Source organism: Eschrichtius robustus, chromosome 15, assembly GCF_028021215.1.
Source record: "Eschrichtius robustus isolate mEscRob2 chromosome 15, mEscRob2.pri, whole genome shotgun sequence".
In the NCBI taxonomy this organism is placed as follows: Eukaryota; Metazoa; Chordata; class Mammalia; order Artiodactyla; family Eschrichtiidae; genus Eschrichtius; species Eschrichtius robustus.
In genome coordinates this window covers 81,198,079-81,216,234 of record NC_090838.1, presented here as the reverse complement: position 1 = coordinate 81,216,234, position 18,156 = coordinate 81,198,079, and the positions used below count along the sequence as shown (strand labels likewise).

Genomic DNA, 18,156 nt, shown 5'->3' with positions numbered 1-18,156 from the left:
TCTAGAGATGATTTAAAGTATATGCGAGGATGTGTGTAGGTTACATGCAAACACTATGCCATTTTATGTAAGGGACTTGAGCCTCCTCAGAATTTGGTGTCCACGGGGGTCCTGGAACCAATCCCCTGAGGATACCGAGGGATGACTGTATTGTGTCCCAGAAGCAAAGGGTGGCAGCCAGAGGGGCACGGCTCCTACCTCCCATTAAGAGAACTCGCTTCAGCTGACTGACGGCCACCAACGGCTGTATCTTCAGATCTCCCACATCTTCAGGTCTGCCACAGTGCCCGGGCCAAGGCCACCCTTCCTCCAGGCAGCTCCTAATCAATGAGCTTGCCGAAAACCACTTCTGCTCGATTCTTCCGTGCTCCAGGCTTCCCACCGGCCTGGCTGAGAGGTTCTCAGAATTGCACTGCAGTCAGATGCTCTTCCTACCTCCTTCCCTCCCTCTTTCCTCACACAGCCCTGCACTGCAGGTTGAAACCACCCACCTCCAGACTTCTAGTTAAGCCCAATAATAACTTATCTCTTTCAGTCAGATATTTTGTTACTTAGAGATAAATGCATCCTAAACTGACACACCACCCACAGGCTGACAGGAAGAGACAAGCATGATGTCCACCGGATGACAGACTATAGGGTAGACAGTTTGTGAGGATTTTTTTTTTTTTAAATCCTCCCCTTAGGCAGCAGCCTAAGGGAAGGATATGAAACAAGAGGCTGGTTTAAAAACAGGAAAATATTTAATCCATACCAAAACACACACCAAGAAATGAAGAGAACTATAGGAAAACTATCTACCTATGATGGAAGAAGGGTGTTACCGGTTTCAAGCTCTAATTCCTATAATCTTGAGGCTTTGATGCTTAGAAGAAAACTATCTTGTCCTTCAGCTACTCCCAGCTATTCAGAAATAAATTACACACATCTGTAAAAGAGTCCTGGCCTGCTAGAAGGGAGACAGACAGGAAGGAGAAAGGAGCATCCATCTACAATAAATTGATCAAAGACCAGCCGAGTGACAGCACAGAGCCATCCTAGGCAGAAGGACCGGGGATGCTCTGGTGTGAACCAGGACACATAAAACCTGGGCTGGCTCAGGGGCTGGGCCATCAGCCTGTGCTCAGTATTCGTATTTCCATCTTCAGCCAAAGCCCCCTGGGAGCAAAGCTCTAGATGCCTCCTTCAAGCCCCCTGCTGGTTGGTTTCATCGTTATCTCGCCTCTTCCAAATCTGTAAGAAACGAATACAATAGATATTTAGGAGCCGGCATTCAGTCCACAAATATTTATCGAGTACCTAAATCTGCGCTAGGCAATGGACAAACTATCACCCCACTTGTGTATTTGCTAAGTCCCCTGAAACTAACTCATAATCTTTCAGAAAATTCCCTTTCATTCAACGGTCACTTTTCTACCCATCCTTCTCTTCCCATTCCAAACTCCTTTGCTAAAAAGTGACTCATAGTCAGACCTGCAACTTTAGACAAAGTCACCAAGCAAAGAGTGATCTCTGGAACGAGCAGCGTCTCCCTCCTTTTTTACAAAGCTATAGCATCTTCTTAGCCTCAGTCTTCCTTCTCTGCAGGTACTAGGACAGTTAAAAAAAGAAGACAGAGATACTCTACTCCACGACCTCCCAACCCAGCGGAGAGGACAGTTAAACCAGTCCAGCTGGTGCTCCACGAAGACAGGAGACAGTGCGGTGGGGTCACGAAGAGTGCTGACTTTGCCCGGGGGCCTGGGGAAGCTTCAGAGACAACTCCTAGCTGGCGGCCCGGATGGTTCTGGGCTCTTCCTCCTTGAAACCAGACCCCACACTCGCAAAACTAACCTGGCTCACCGTAAGCAGAACCTCCTTGCTCACTCATCACTCTTCCATGCTTCTCCACCCTTCTCTTCCCTGAAGATCACTCCTGGGCTTTAAGGGCCATATAATCTGGTCCCACCACACTCCCCGGTGCACGTCAAAAGGCGCCCAACCTAACTCAATCCCATTCCGTGCCTTCGCCCACGTCATTGCTCTCACTGGACCCACACTCCATCTCCTCCGTGCTCGTGGAGTCTGCGGCCAACCCACCTGAATGTAAGCCTCCGACAGTGTGATCATCTGGGGAAGGATGTCAGTCACCTGGAGGTCTTGTAATTCATACCATTTGCCTGTCCCCTGCAGAGAGTACGAAGGGCTGGGTTAGTCTGCTCTCTGAAACTGAAAGGGTATATAAGAGGGAAGGGATCACAGCTGAAAGCTAGAAAAATCAGAATAGTCACTAGACCATCACCCAGCAAGAGCTGAACGTAAAAGGGTGCATGGCCTCTGCTGGGCATCATTCAATTTAAAGACTTTTTAGGATGTTCACCTTGGCAAACTCAATTCCTGCTGAGGACTCCTTGAAGTACAATGGAGTCTCAAACACTGTACGCCTTTTAAGGACAATAAAGAGAAAGGAGAGGAAGCCCTCTACTCCTCACCTAAGACGTCTCCCTGCTGCTCAGAAGTGACGGAATAGACACACTGACTTAGGAGGTGCAGTGTTAACCAAAAATGGACATTCCCACCTCCCGTCCCAGAGGACACAGCAAGTTAGTCAAGAAAAAGTGTCCTTGGTGGACACTGTCCACCATACTAACCTGTTTCCTCTGGCCTAAAAAAACAGTGTTGCAAATACAGCAAAACCTACCTTACTTCATGCTTCCATAAACAAGGGGGAAAAGAGGTTTCTGGATTATGGCAGAGGCACTTCTGGAAGCTCACCAGCCTCACCCATCCAAACTTCTAAGAAATGCCAAAGACAGATATATTCCAGATATTCTAGATATTCCAGTAGTTCAGAACAGGAAACACAACAAAAGCTCAGGATCACATAATCAAGTCCCTATTCCTGGTAAAACCAAATATCTAGGTTCAAATCCCAATTCTACTGACTTCAGATAAATTATTCAAACTCTGAGCCTAGGTTCCTCACTTGTAAAAAGACAGTATTAACACTGATCTTGAAAGTGTGTTTTAAGGATATAAACGAGATGAACATCCATGAGCACGTGGCATACCGTCTAGCACACAGCAAAGCGCTCGACAGACAGAGCTAGTTATTATTAAACCCATGGCCCCAGAAGACTAATCAAATTAGAACAATCTGTGCTAGTAAGCTGTGTGATACCAAATATAGCTTAAGCGCGTTTCAGCCATTTTCAGCAAATTCACAAAATTTTTTTAGCTGAAAGGGAACCTACCCACCAGTGCTTTGTAAACTTTAATTTCACACCAATCAGAGGGTCTTGTTAACATGTAGACTGTGATTCAGGAGGTGTGGGAGGGGTCTGAGATTCTGCGATTTGTAACGAGTTCTCATATGATGTCAGTGCTGCGGGTCCAAGGATTCCACTTTAGGTGGTAAGGCTCTGGTCTAGGACAGTGCTTCTCAATCTTGGCTGCACACTGGAAATCTCCTGGGAACTTTAGAACACCATGATGCCTGGTTCCCACCTCCAGATAATCTAATGCAGTCTTAACTCTGACGCTTTGGGCCAGAAAATTCTTCGCTGCGCAGGCAGCCTGTGCACTGTGAGATATTTAGCAGCATCCCTGGCCTCTGCCCAGTTGAAAACCAACAGGCACAAATTATGTTGTTCCCGCGTAACTGGCCTGGGGTGGCCCAGGTGTCAGGAGTCTAAAATCTGCCCACAGGGGAGTCCCATGTGCAGCCAGAATTGAGAACCGTTGCCTTAAACTGACCACTGTCAGCCCTATTACTTGCAGAATCCCAAAGTCAAGGATAAGAAAGAGCAAACTGAAAGGAGCGCCCTCTGAAATGCCAAAGGAACCCCCCCTGCTCCTGCCACTGCACCATGAGAAGTCAGCCCCACTCACATGATGAAGCACGTGAATCCGGTAGGCGCCCTCAGAGGGCTTGCCGTCGTGTACAATGTTGGCGATGAGGTCGTAGGTGGTATTCTTGTGCACTGCCTGTACTTCTTCAGACAAGTACTCTCTCAGATCCACGTTTCTGATGATGATGAAAATAAAGTGAAGATCAGATAAAGCCTACTAGGTTAGCCCTGTAGAGGTTAACTGTCTTACCCAAATGGACCGTGAAGCTGTGCAACCCTATTTCAGGACCCTGGATCTAGGTGGGCTTGAAGAGCCATGGGAGCCCAGGTTTGTGGAAATTCATATAATCTGCCATAAAAATGAGTCAAACTGGAAAGACTGGCTCTATGGGAAAAGCACACTTTAAAAGCATGCTTAGGACAGGGAGGTCAGCTCAGTGCTTTGTGACCACCTAGAAGGGTGGGATAGGGAGGGTGGGAGGGAGATGCAAGAGGGAGGAGATATGCGGATATATGTATGTGTATAGCTGATTCACTTTGTTGTAAGGCAGAAACTAACACACCATTGTAAAGCAATCATACTCCAATAAAGATGTTAAAAAATAAATAAATAAAAAGTAAAAAATAAAAGCATGCTTAGGGACTTCTCTGGTGGTCCAGTGGGTAAGACTCCACGCTCCCAATGCAGGGGGCCCGGGTTTGATCCCTGGTTGGGGAACTAGATCCTGCAAGCATGCTGCAACTAAGAGTCCGCATGCAGCAAAAAAGATCCCATGTGCCGCAATTAAGACCCGGCGCAGCCAAAATAAATAAATAAATAAACCAATCAATAAATAATAAATTTTTTAAAAAATCTAAAAAAAAGCATGCCTAGCCGTCAAAAGTGCAGGGCCTGGAGTCATTCAGATCTGATTTGGAATCGGGGCTCTGCCACCTCAGAGCTGTGTTTGAGTTTAAGCAGGTGACATAACCTAGGGCTCCTCTATGAGAATGAGAGTCACCTTCTCCTCTGAGATGAGAACAAGTGTAACCGCCTCACCCTCTGCCCTATCTGGGAATCAGCTGTAGCTGCAGTGTCAAGGGGACACCTGGTCTCTGGCCTTAGGCTATGAAAGTCTGATCACATGATCATGTGGGTTGTCATTGTATATAATCACTGCAACAATTTCAATATGGCAAACCAGGCAGATCAATCCGATTTATTTTTTTCTTTGATCTTCTGGAACCTTGCTTCTTTATTTGATTGTTTTTCTTTTAGTTAAATAAGCAAAAGGTTACAAGTAACAAAAATCCACCCTAGGTAGCTTAAGCACAAAAAGGGTATTTATTCAAGGGTTTCAGACTAGGAAATGCAGCTGAAACCAAGCACTGGAGAGGCAGCAAGATCCGAGAGCTACCTGCCCTCTCTTCTGCTTTGACATCAGCTTTACTCTTTTCCCACCCAGCTTTCTTTCCTTTATGGAACCCACACTGGCTACCCCACAGCTTCCAAATTTCTCAGTTCTGGTTGCCAGAAGAAACTACTGACTAGGTTCCTTCAACTGGGACTTAGAAATATAAAATTTATTTTTAATACCTGAACATTCATTTTTTAAAATATAGAGAAGCATTCTTGATGCACTTAGAATAAAACCTGCTTCTGTGTTTTATTTGTTGAATTCTGTCAGTTGAAGTATATACACGTACACCGGTTATTACGAAGTCAAGAGCTATATAATAAATGCTTACTGTGAAGACTACATGACAATTACTAAGATCTTTCAAATAGCTAAATAGGGAAGTAGATTGACAGTTAACATGAATATTAAGAGAATGCTAACTACACTATTTTCAGGAAAAATATAACCTTCTGTAGCCTACAAATATTTATAAAAATTTAAATACAATGTAGAATAAGAGAGATTATATCCTGTTTCTAATCTCTGTAGAACTGTCTGATGTGCTACCACTCAAAACACAAAACACAGTAATGTCATCTCTGGAAGGATTTACAATAAATGCTAACAGTGGTCACATCCAGTGGTCACTTCCAGATATGTATCTCCTTTTGAATTTTAGACCATGAATATATTATCTCTCCAAAAACACAAAAAGTTTTCAATGCAAACCATGTATTAATAAACAACTTTGTTCTAACTATATTATGTAACTTTCTATGTGTTCACGATAGCTATTTATTTCTACAGACTGACAGTGTCCCATACAGATCAAACATTCGTTGTTGCTTTTTGTTGGGTGTTTTGTTTTGTTTTGTTCTGGCGGCCGCGCCACGCAGCTTGAGGGATGCTGGCTCCCCCACCAGGGGTCAAACCCGGGCCCCGGCACTGACAGCGCTGAGTCCTAACCACTGGACCACCACGGAATTCCCTAAACAGTCACTGATAAAAGAAAATTTAGATATGAGTCCGAGGGAACCCATGTGAGCTCTAGAAATGCCTCCCGGCTGCCAAAAACTGACTTCTTGTATTGTCTTCTCAGCTTTAACAACAGCTGTTCAGACTTCTCTGAATGAGTCCTAGAGAAATCTTCAGAAGTATTTATACTCAAGTTTCCATGACTGAACTGAAACTGTTTAAGTGACAAAAGGGAATAAATACATGTTAAATCATTTTGTTTTAGAAAACAGTCAACGGAGCAAACCATACTCAACCGCCAATCAGAACAGTCCAATTTTGAGACCACCTAACTGGCTGGAAGTGAAACTTGAAACCTGTGCTCCAGAAACCCTATCTCCAGATGAGCAGAGGGTCCCTAATCCCTGCAAGTCTGATCAATCTCTGGTAAAAAGAAGATGTGTTATGAATAAAACACAGGAGAAGAATTAGGTCTGATAAGGGTCCTCTTCAAGAAGCGGGGACCTTGGCTAACCTAGAACCATGTTAGTCTACAAGTAATGACAGTGCACAAAGTAATTAAAGTACAGGTTTCCAGAATCAGTCACACAGTCTGATGTTCTCTAAAAGGCTGACTGGTTGAGACGTAATCTTTTTCTCAACTTCTCCAAAGCTTTCTGAAAGACAAACTACTGAAGTCACAGTTACCAAAAATCCAAATGCAACTGGTGGCAAAATAAACATACTCCAGGTCCAATATAAAAGAAACTGCCGGAGTAAGGAAATTTCTGTGGTGACTGAGCAGGAACTACCACCAACACATAGTCCTTCCTCTGGAGCTGCCCTGGAGTCAAGGGCGCTCCTTCCTTCCAGGAACAAACTGGTGACTGCGGCAATTCACAAAAGCCCAGTTCTGAACTAAAACTCTGATCCACAGACTTTCAAGGAAAGCCTCTCTGTGGTCCTACGCAAGTTGGCAGAGAGCTGGCCTTCATGTCCCCCGATTTCATTCTACTTGTCACACAAACACGATACTAGAGAAGAACAGGATGAAAAGTGTGTGAAGAGAGAAAAAGAAGTTCTCCTGTAATCCTAACTACAAAGGTTTTCTCTCCTCACCCCTCACTGTTCTCAGAGTCCTGGTGATGATGGAACCAGAAACAATAAAATGTTACACCTGGAAGGACCCCTGGGGCTCATCTAGTCCAAGCTTCTCATTTAATCCAGGAGAGAATATGCAAATGACCTGCCCAAGGCCACATGGCTAGGACGGCACAGAACTCAGACTTCTTTAATTTTAGTTGCTACCCTCTTAAACACTACACAGAATTAAGAACCGGTACTGGGACTTCGCGAGTGGCGCAATGGTTAAGAATCCGCCTGTCAATGAAGGGGACACGGGTTCGATCCCTGGTCCGGGAAGATTCCACACGCCGCGGAGCAACTAAGCCCGAGCGCCACAACTACTGAAGCCTGCGCGCCTAGAGCCCATGCTCCACAACAAGAGAAGCCACCGCAATGAGAAGCCCGCGACCGCAAAGAAGAATAGCCCCCGCTCACTGCAACTGGAGAAAGCCTGCGCGCAGCAACGAAGACCCAACGCAGCCAAAAATAAATAAATAAAATGAATAAATTTATTTAAAAAAAAAAAAAAAAAAAACCGGTACTATTTTCAAAGGAGAACACTGGCAGTCCTGGAACAGTCTGGGCATCTGGAAAATGGAGGCGATGGAGGTAGAAAGACAAGAGAAGAAGATGAACATTTGCCCATTACAGCTCCCAAACTACTTTCTAAGGTTTAAAAACACCACACTCCTGAGCTATTACAGCATGGTAAGCCTATCATCCATCCATCCAAATCGTTCTCAGTAAGAAACCACCTTAGGGCTCCGCTCTTACCTTATCTAAACGCCCACACACAGACCCACATTTCTCCCTGCCAGCCCTGCCACCAGGCTTCTCCGGGTTCTCAGAGAGATCATCTTCAGAGTGTGAAAAACCATGTCTCTTGAGAACTGGAAACCAACTGTCTACCCCCAAAAGGGTCTTGCAGGAGCCTTCTGCGACTCCTCCAAATTTCCCATTAGAACACTCATAAATGTTTGCAAAAGGACAACTGCATGGTCAATTAAAAATAAGACTATACATCAAAATGTATAACTTCCTCATCAATAGGAAGAAACTGAACACATTTCAGACTTTATCCTCTAGGGAAGAAATAAGGTAGTAGGGCCCCAAGAAAGCAAGACAAATCTAGAGTCATCCCCACTGTCCCTCCTTAACTACAGCATACAAGATGCAATGACCAGCAAACAGATGGACAGACTAACTGCTCAGGATTATCTTCAAAGCCAGGAGAATCCTACCTGTCCTACCCTGCTTTTACCAACTGTTCTTCCCTTTACTGAAAGACTACAATTCCCAGCAAGCAACAGGAGAGAAGATAAAAGAGGAATTGCCTCCAGGGAAACATCCATCTTTGAGGCCCCTGAAATATCTCTATCCTTCCAATAAAAACCCTTAACTTATGTAGTGTAGGTAGGTGCCTTGCAATCTCCAACTAAGACAGTCCAAAACTAAGAGTGGCACAAAGATATAAAAAGAAATTCAAGCTCATGCCCCCTAAGAGGAAGTGAAGGAGGGGAACACTCACGTAATAGGGAAGTTGACAATAGTCGGATTCTTCTCCACAAAGAAATTGTTCTTAGTGAATCGCTTAATACAAAAGATTAAATATGGAGGCAGCTTGGTGAGCTGGAAGCGCTTCAGAAAGTTCTCCTTGTAAGTCTTATATTCCTAGAGAGAGAAAAGAAAATTATCAAATTAGAGCAGGGACATGAGTTTTGTTTTGGCTTGTTTTGGGTTTTTTAATATAATTTTGCCTTACATGTAGAATTCAGAAGACACCTGATCCCAGAAACCACCTACAAGGCTGAGGAATAGCTGTTTAGCTACGGCTAAAATACCTCAACTGCGGGCCGCATTTCAGCCAGCACACAATCTTACTGTTGAACTCCAGCCACAGTAACATGGATATTCCTTTCTATAAGGAAAACAAAAATGTCAAGTGAGAAAGAGGATTTGCTAAAAGCTCAGAATTTAAAAACCATGAAGAGTCTCACTTAATTCAAAATAAAGAAGAGCTTCCTGACCATTAGACCGCATGCGCTGTGGAACAGGCACTTATGAGGCGGCGAGGAGCCCCTCATCACTGAGGGCTTTCCAGCAGAGCTGTCAACTGACATCCCACGTTCCTTCCTCCTCAAAGGCCCCGAGACTGGTGGGTCAAGTGCGATCTGGTGGGCAACACTTACTGAGGCCTCACTCAGCACGTTTGAGGGGATGGAGTGGTGGGGGCCCAGGACATTCTCCTCAGCCCAAGAGGCTTAAAAGCTAGTGAACATATATTTACTTTTCCTTAACACAAACACAATGTAGCACAGTAAAAACTAAGAGATAGGAATGAAAGACTAATCATAATCAGAGAGGAAATACCAATGACACCATCACTCTCTGGAGCGTCACATCACAAGAAAAGACAACTACAGATCAATATTTCTATGAATATGGATGCCAAAATCCTCAACAAAATACTAGCAAACCAATTCCAACATAAACAACAGAGAATTATACACCAATTATACATGACCAAGTATGATTTATCCAGGAATACAAAGGTAGCTTAACATCCAAAAATCAATTAATGTAATGTACCATTTCATATTAATAAAATAATAAGGCAATAAATAGCAATAACCGAAAACTATACAATCATCTCATTAGACACAAAAAAGCATTTGACAAAATCCAACACCTTATCATGCGAAAAACACTCAGTAAACTACAGATAGAAAGAACTTCCTCAACCTGATAAAGGGTATCTATGAAAAATCCACAGCTAACATCATACTTGCTGGTGAAAGCCTGGGTGTGCTCCCTTAAGATCAGGTACGACATAAGGATGTCTGCATTTACCACTTCTATTCAACACTGTACTAGAGGTTCCAGCCAGCGCAATTAGGCAATAAAACTTAAATAAGCAAATAAGCAGCATCCAGATTGGAAAGGAAGAAATAAAACTATCTCTGTTTGCAGATGACATGATCTTGTATGTGGAAAATCCTAAGAAATCCACTTTAAAAGTTTGGCAAGGTTGCAGGCTACAAAATCAATATACAAAAATCAACTGTATTTCTACACACATGCAATTAACAATCCAAAACTAAACTTAAGAAAACAACTCCATTTACAATGGCATCAAAAAGAATAAAATATTTAGGAATAAACTTAAAAGAAGTTCAAAACACACTCTGAAAACTATAAAACATTGTTGAAAGAAATTAAAGAAGATAAATAAATAGAAAAACATCCCATGTTTATGAATCAGAAGACTTCTATTATTAAGATGGCAATAATCGCCAAACTAATCTACAGATTCAACACAATCCCTGTCAGAATACTAGCTAGCTTCTTTGTAGAAATCCAGAAGCTGATCCTCAAATTTGAATGTGCAAGGAATTGCAAGGAACCCAAAATGGCCAGAACTATCTTGAAAAAGAACAAAGTCGGAGGATTCAGTTTCTGATTTCAAAACTAACTACAAAGCAGTAATAACCAAGACTGTGATCTTGACATATACGTCAATGGAATAGAATTGAGAGTCCGGAAATAAACCCACATGTCTATGGTCAGATGATTTTTCAACAAGGGTGCCAAGACCATTCAATGCGAAAAGAATAGTCTTTTCAACAAATAGTACTAGGACAACCAGACAGTCAGTCACATGCAAAAGAATAAAGCTGGACCTTGTACTTTACACCATATACTAAAATTTACTTTAAATGAATTAAAGGCCTGAAATGTAAGAGCTAAAACTACAAAAGTCTTAGATGAAAACACAAGAGTAAATCTTCATGACCTAGGATTTAACAATGGATTCTTACATATGACAACAAAAGCACACACTATAAAGGAAAAACTAGACAGTGTTTCAACAAAATTCAAACCTTTATGCCTCAAATGATACTATCAAGAGGGTGAAAATGCAAGCCACAGAATGGGAGAAAATATTTGCAAATCATACATTTGATAAGGGACTGGTATCTAGATTATATACAGAATTCTTACAACTCAATAATAATAAATAGGTAAATAATCTAATTTTAAAAATGCACGAAGTATCTAAATAAACATTTCTCCAAAGATGATATGCAAATGTCCAATGAGCACATGAAAAAATGGTCAACATCATTAGTCATCATGGAAATACAAATCAAAACCATACTGAGATACCACTTCACACCTACTAGGATTCCTATAATCTAGAAGATGAACAATAACGAACATTGGTGAAGATGTAGAGAAACTGGAACACTCATACACTGGTGGTAGGAATATAACATAGTGCAGCCACTTTGGAAAACAGTCTGGCAGTTCTTCAAATGGCTAACCATAAGAGTTACCACATGACTCAGCAATTCCACTCCCCAATACCCACCCAAGAGAAATGAAAACATGTCCACACAAAAACTTGTAGACTGGTATTTATAGTAGCATTATTCATAACAGCAGAAAGGTGAAAACAACTCCAAATGTCCATCAGCTGATGAATGAATAAACAAAATGTGGTGTATTCATACAATGGGATATTATTTGGCTGCAAAAAGGAATGAAGTCCTGATAGATGCTACAACATGAATGAACCCTGAAAACGCTACCCTAAGTGAAAGAAGAAAATCACAAAAGACCACATATTATATGAAATGTCCAGAAGAGGCAAACCTATAGAGGCAGAAAGTAGATTAGCAGTTGTCTAGGGCTGGGGGAGACAAGAGGGTTGGAATGATAACTAAAGGGCGATAAAAAACATCGATGATGAAAATGTTCTAAAGCTGACTCTGGTGGTGGCTGCAAAGATCTGTGAATGTAGGAAAAAAAACCACTGAACTTAAGTATATGGTGCTGTGAATTGTATCTCCATAGAACCGTTACTTTTTAAAAAATTAAGTTCCATTGCCACATGATGAGTAACCTGACAGCGCTGGAGAAATAAAAACTTTCCAGCTCTAGCACACATACCACAGCCACACCTTCTTTTAAGTAAATTTCTGATCATTTAAGGGTATAAGCACTATTGGAAAAAATGTCTTTTTGGTGATATGATATGAACTCATCTCTGCGTGACTGAAATAAAATACTGTGCTAAAAGCAAAGAAAAATTTTTAATCAAGTAAATGCCAAGAGATTTCACTGCCCACATCTGTGTCTATGAACAAGTTGACATCAAGAAGCACTATTTTTAATTATCTCAGAGTAGTGAAGGATAGACAGATTTAACACCTAAATGATGTCATAGCCTAAGTTGAAAAGGTTTCTCTGGAATTTATGAGAAAATACTGGGGGGAAGGATTTCACCCTGGACATCAGTACCACATTCACACAGCAAGGTTTTAGCTAAACTCACATTACAAGAGCACTATTAACCAATTGTATTGGTTTCAAAGTTTTGTTTGTATAAAAGTTTGTTATAATTTAATACGTGCTTAAAAGCTGTAGGTATAAAAAGCTTATACCAACATTGACGTTTACACTGATTTAAGTAATATTATAATAACAATAAATTTGGGTCAATACTGAAGGTCCACGAGAATCTTAATATTACTTAAATTTGAACAAACAGTAATAATAGGGACCATGTGGCATAGTTGAAAAAGTCAGATGAAAAAATCCCCAGCTCTGTCAGTTAAAACCAATATAAACTAAAACCAAGTAAAATAAACTGAACTAGATGAGCCCCAAGGTCCCTTGCCTCCCCAAAATGAAATGAGCCTAAGAAACAGGCTAGATATTTTAGGTTACCTGTCTCTATGCGTGTGCGTGTGCGTGTGCGTGTGTGAGAGAGAGCGAGAGGAGGGGATGGGGGTGGGGGGAGAAATGGGCATTTACTATCTGACAACCAACAAACCTTAGCTAAAAAAGGGAGCAGGAAGGGTTTAGAATGAGGCATCAAGTTAAAACAAAAAGAGCCAAAGTTAAAAAGTTTAAAAGAATCAAAAGGGATTAAATTTGCCTAGGGTGAAGAAGGGAATTGAACCAAGAAACGGTTAACTCAGCAGATAAAAAGAATCCTTTAACTTGATGCAGAGCGATGGTAGACTAAGAATAAACTTTTTCATTGTATTTGTATTTTCGTTCTGGTTTTTTTTCCACTTTAACGCTGATGTCACGTCTTTTAAAAGACGGGAGTTTTGCGGACTTTTGTGAGCTTCTACTACCCTGAAGAGCCCCTTCCTTTCTCCATACTACCCAGAGGCGCTGTAACTCAAGTTAAGAGGTGGGGGTGAAACACCAGGAAGTCTGGGAGGCTCAGTAAACGCAATACGCTTCAAAGTGAACGCGTTACACGCGTGTGGCAATTTCCAAGTATGAAAAGAAAGACGTCAAGAGAGAGAAAGGGGTACCAAGCAGGGCAGGTGTGCTAATGGGCTACCTTCTCGGTGACGCCGTTGAACTTGGCCAAGATGTTGAAGAGCGGCACCTGGGGGATAATGAGCTGCTCCTTCTCGTCCTTGTAGAGCGGGGCAGTAGGAAGGTCCAGCGTCAGGTACATAAACGTGGACTCCACCGTCGTCTCTTGGTACTCATCGTTACGGAGCAGCTGCTCTTTTTCTTCTGCTGGCTAGCAGCGAGAGAGAAGGAAAAGGAGGGAAGACGCGTGAGCAGAGTGGCGAACACCACCGGCGGGAAGAAACGATGCTTCTGTTACCTTTACTTCATTTAATATTGAAGTGAACCAAGAGGGCTGCCCAAGAGCCTGGGCACTTTCACGTGCACTCGTACCTGTTTAGATTAATGCAAAAACCGGGCTCCCATCTTCAGAGAGGTTTTATTTAAATACCAGACTCTCTTTTAAAAACTCATCTAGATTTTAGATGACCTAGAGAGCTTATCTGAGCTTTCTGGAAGAAACACGCCAGCACCACCCAGTGGCCAGAACGCTGAAATCAGTCATCCCTCGGTATCTATGGGGTTGGTTCCAGGAGCTGCCTTGGCTACCAAAATCCACGGATGCTCAAGTCCTGCAGTCGGCCCTCCATGTCCGCAGATTCCGCATCCTCGGATTCAACCAACCGCTAAGCGTAAACGTAGTGGTTTTATGTATTGAAAAAAATCCACGTATAAGTGAACCAGTGCAGTTCAAACCTGTGTTGTTCAAAGGTCAACTGTATATCCAACCACTGCCTCCCAAACTTAAGCACCCTGGTGCAACAGGAACCTAGGGGAAGTGCCACTTGGCAGGTGTACCGTAGAACCTCTTCCTGGAGCAAAAGGCTGTACCAGCTATCTAAGCATCTCTCTGTCAACCCTAAATCCCCTCAGGTGATACAAATCGGTCCAAAACTCGGTTCAAGCCACTCACCAAATCAGGATGAGGAAGCTTTTTAGTGAAGATCCTCATGGAACCCTGGAAAACATCAGTCACAATAGCTGTACAAACAGAAATCAAAATGCAAATTCTGTCAGTTTGGAAAGCATTTCCAAAATACAGTCCTAACTCCTAAATTTCTGAAATAAACCAGCATCTTCCAGCACAAGGCCCAAAGCTCTCACTAAGCACAGAAGAACCTTTGTAACATATACCACTAAATTATACCTTTATAAGTATTTGTGTACATAATTATTTTATGTCTATCTCCTTCCCAAGAGAGATGGGGCGCACAGGCTGAAGATACCTGAAGAGGTGGCAGGGCTATGTGATAGAAAAAGCACGAGGCCACAATCCCGCATGAAGAAACCAACACCATCAGAACACAGAAAGAAGAAAACTGCATTAGGTCTCCAAAATTATTCACCTGGTTCAGCAGTCTCTAAGCTAAGAGTTATTTTTGGCATCCATAAAAAATGTCTAGCTAGTGCTAAGCCAACCTGGATGCTAAGAAACACGGAGACTCAAGGTCTGCGAATCTATAGAGCGGCCAGCCTCATCTCCCCAAGTACACGCTCAGGGCGAGGGACGAGCTTTTAGTCTGTTCCACCAAGTTACAAGCCAGGCAATCCGCCCACCAAGCCCTCACTCTGGCACCACTAGCATGTCTACAACATGCTGCCCGGCCCCTCAGTTTGAAACTGGGTCAGGATTTTCTAGAGCACAATTATATAGCCATTTCCACTTATTAAAAATGCCATGAGATATAACCATATTCTAATAAAGAAAAATGGAGAGGAAACCATTCAGGAACAAGATTTAGCCCATATATACAGAGACGCTACCCTAACACAAAAAGATAAACAGGTAAGAAGAAAAGGATGGGAAGCTGCAAAGCGTTTTTTAAAAGAAGCAAACAAAAAAGTGCTCCCTTTCACAAAATAACATGACTTACTCTTTTTTCTCTTCTTTGTGCCCCCCAGAGCTGAGTGTAGAGCATTCAAAAACCAGGAGAGAAAGTCGACTCCATCCCCTGGAAAAGAAAGAAAGATGGTACGTCAAAGCTGGGAGACAGTACGATAGTCCAAACCACACGCGGGTTGGCATGACTCCACATTCTCAGTGTCTCTCCTTCCTCTCCGGCCACGCCACCCATCCCCTGGGCATCCTCCTCTACCTGGCCACTACACGCTGGCACTCCAGCCTTCTGATCTTTACTCTTCCCCTTGGCTCTCTGGTTCAACCAAAATCTTCGATTATCATCTCTATTCCAATCCTGAGTCTCATCACCCATCAAGAGCCGTGACTGGGCATTCCCCGGTAGTCTAGTGCAGGGGTCCCCAACCCCGGGGCCGAGGACCGCTGTTGGGAAGCGGGCCGCAGAGCAGGAGGCGAGCGGCGGGCGAGCGAGGGAAGCTTCATCCGCTGCTCCCCATCGCTCCCACTGCAGCCTGAACCACCACCCACCACCCTCCCGCCCCCCGTCCGTGGAAAAACTGCCTTCCACGAAACCATTCCCTGGTGCCAAAAAGGTTGGGGACTGACTGCTGGGTCTAGTGGTTAGGACTTGACGCTTTCACTGCTGTGGCCCTGGTTCAATCCCTGGTCGGGTAACTGAGATCCCGCAAGCCATGCGGCATGGCCAAATATTTAAAAAAAAAAAAAAAAAAATTAAATTAAAATAAAAATTTTAAAAGCCATTACTGAACTTCCCTTTTAAGTCACTCCTCAGCCAGAATGCTTTCAAAACAAAAATGTGAAGGCATATCTTTACTTAAAAGCCTTCACTGACTCCCCACTGTTATCAGGATGTAATCCAGCCTCCTTATAGTGGCATATAAACCCAACACCTGGTCCACCTCGGCTCTCATCATTGGATCCAAGGGTCCAGCCACATGCAGTCTTCTCTCTGCACCAGGCACCTCCATGCTCCTGTCCAGTGTCCTCTCTACCTGGAATGCCCAACCCCACCCTGTCTCCCCGCTACCTAAAACTTAGGTGTCTCTTTCTTCACTCTGACCCCCAGCCCACCTCCCATGTGCTCGACGGGCGTCCTTACTCTTTGCTCCCTCCCACAGCATGCTGTGCTTCCTCTATCACAGCACTTAACACCCTGTAATCATCTTTCTATGTAACTATCTTCCCCACTAGAATAGGAGCTCCTGGAAGAAAAAACTGTGTTTCTTATCCTGGTAGCATTAAAACCTACTAGCACCATGAGTGAATGGTGAATCAACTGACCTGGATGCTAGAGAATATCATATCAGATACAGGTACTAAGAGCTACTCATGTGGCAATAACTAATTGAGTTTGGAGGGATAAAAATAGTCAAAATAGAATATTCTAGTCTGCAACATGGCAAAATGAGAACCAAAAGTGGCAGGCGCTTAATATGGGCTGGTGCCTTTCCCAGCCTCCTGGTTTTCCTGAGTCGTAGAGTTTAGTTCACCAAAGCAGACAGACTTTCTATCCAGTTGAAATCGCTTGGGACTCCGGGCAGGGCAGGCTGAGGAAGGAAGAGTGAGGAACCTAACCACACTATGCACTGGACACTCACTCCGGCTACTGTCAGGTTCACAGCAAAGTGGAAGTAAATGTGCTCATCAAACTAGCTGTGTTGCCCTAAAGTCAGAAAACATGAATTACTCCTTCCTTACCTTGCTTGGTGATCTGAAAAGTCTTCTTGCTGCAAAGGACGACAGCTTGAAGCATCTCATGGGGAGAGACATGTGCCTTGAAATTTCGAGGGTTCCAGAGCTTTCTCATCAGCTCTCCAAAACGCTGGACCAACAAGAACATGATATCCCCGGGAGGACGCTTGATGTTCTTATAATTGTCTTCTTCCAGGAAGTAGTTCCGGAGAGGAGGAACGTTAGACAGAGCCTGGAAATCAAACGAACACTCCGATTAATCCACAGCCCTTCTTCAGGACCCCTGGGAGCCAAGCTCGTCCACCTAAAGTTCTTCTAATAGAACTGTGCCTGTGATGCCTTAAAGAATCAGAAGCAAATGCACTCCCAGAGAATACCCCCCAGAGTTCACATTAGAGAACCATCCTTTATAGTGAGTTTCACAGAAAGTTCAGTTCTGCAGACACTCTGCTAACGTGGGTATAACAAAGGAGTTTTAAAATAAAGGTATTCAAATCCCTATCTGCTGACCAACTTAATAATTTCCTTTGTTTACTCTAATTAGACCTGTGACTATGTTTGGATTCACAGGAACTGAAGGCTAGAAACCCAAATACTCTTTCTTCACCATGTATTTGGCTGGGGCAGAGAGAACTATCTGGAGACCACAGTTCCCCCATCTCTCAACTGTACATTAAAACAGTATGAAAAACAGCTTAGTAAAACCTGGTGTCTTCCCCAAATGCGGTATTGAGAGGGTGGTAATAAAACGATACAGGGACTTCCCTGGTGGTCCAGTGGTTAAGACTCTGCACTTCCACTGTAGGGGGCACAGGTTTGATCCCTGGTTGGGAAACTCAGATCCCGCATGTTGTGTGGCACGGCCAAAAAACAAAACAAAACAAAACAAAACGATACAACTGTATACAAAAATGAA

The 18,156-nt window shown here is 43.2% G+C and overlaps 1 protein-coding gene across 5 annotated transcripts in view; it reads right to left on the bottom strand.

The window, feature by feature from the left end:
* Positions 1–724: 724 nt before the first annotated feature.
* USP39 (ubiquitin specific peptidase 39) overlaps positions 725–18,156 on the bottom strand; it is a 35,891-nt gene continuing 18,459 nt past the window's right edge. For 4 of the 5 annotated variants that reach the window (XM_068564876.1, XM_068564879.1, XM_068564880.1 and 1 more), the window contains exons 6-13: positions 17,247–17,472; positions 15,544–15,621; positions 14,583–14,650; positions 13,653–13,841; positions 8,817–8,959; positions 3,871–4,006; positions 2,080–2,166; positions 725–1,233 (exon numbers count right to left, since the gene is read on the bottom strand). In XM_068564876.1, coding sequence (XP_068420977.1) covers positions 1,186–1,233; positions 2,080–2,166; positions 3,871–4,006; positions 8,817–8,959; positions 13,653–13,841; positions 14,583–14,650; positions 15,544–15,621; positions 17,247–17,472 — 975 coding nt within the window. In that variant the 3' untranslated portion in view covers positions 725–1,185. Of the gene's footprint in view, positions 1,234–2,079; positions 2,167–2,680; positions 2,776–3,870; positions 4,007–8,816; positions 8,960–13,652; positions 13,842–14,582; positions 14,651–15,543; positions 15,622–17,246; positions 17,473–18,156 lie in introns of all 5 variants that reach the window. The other variant, XM_068564877.1, reaches the window with a different exon arrangement.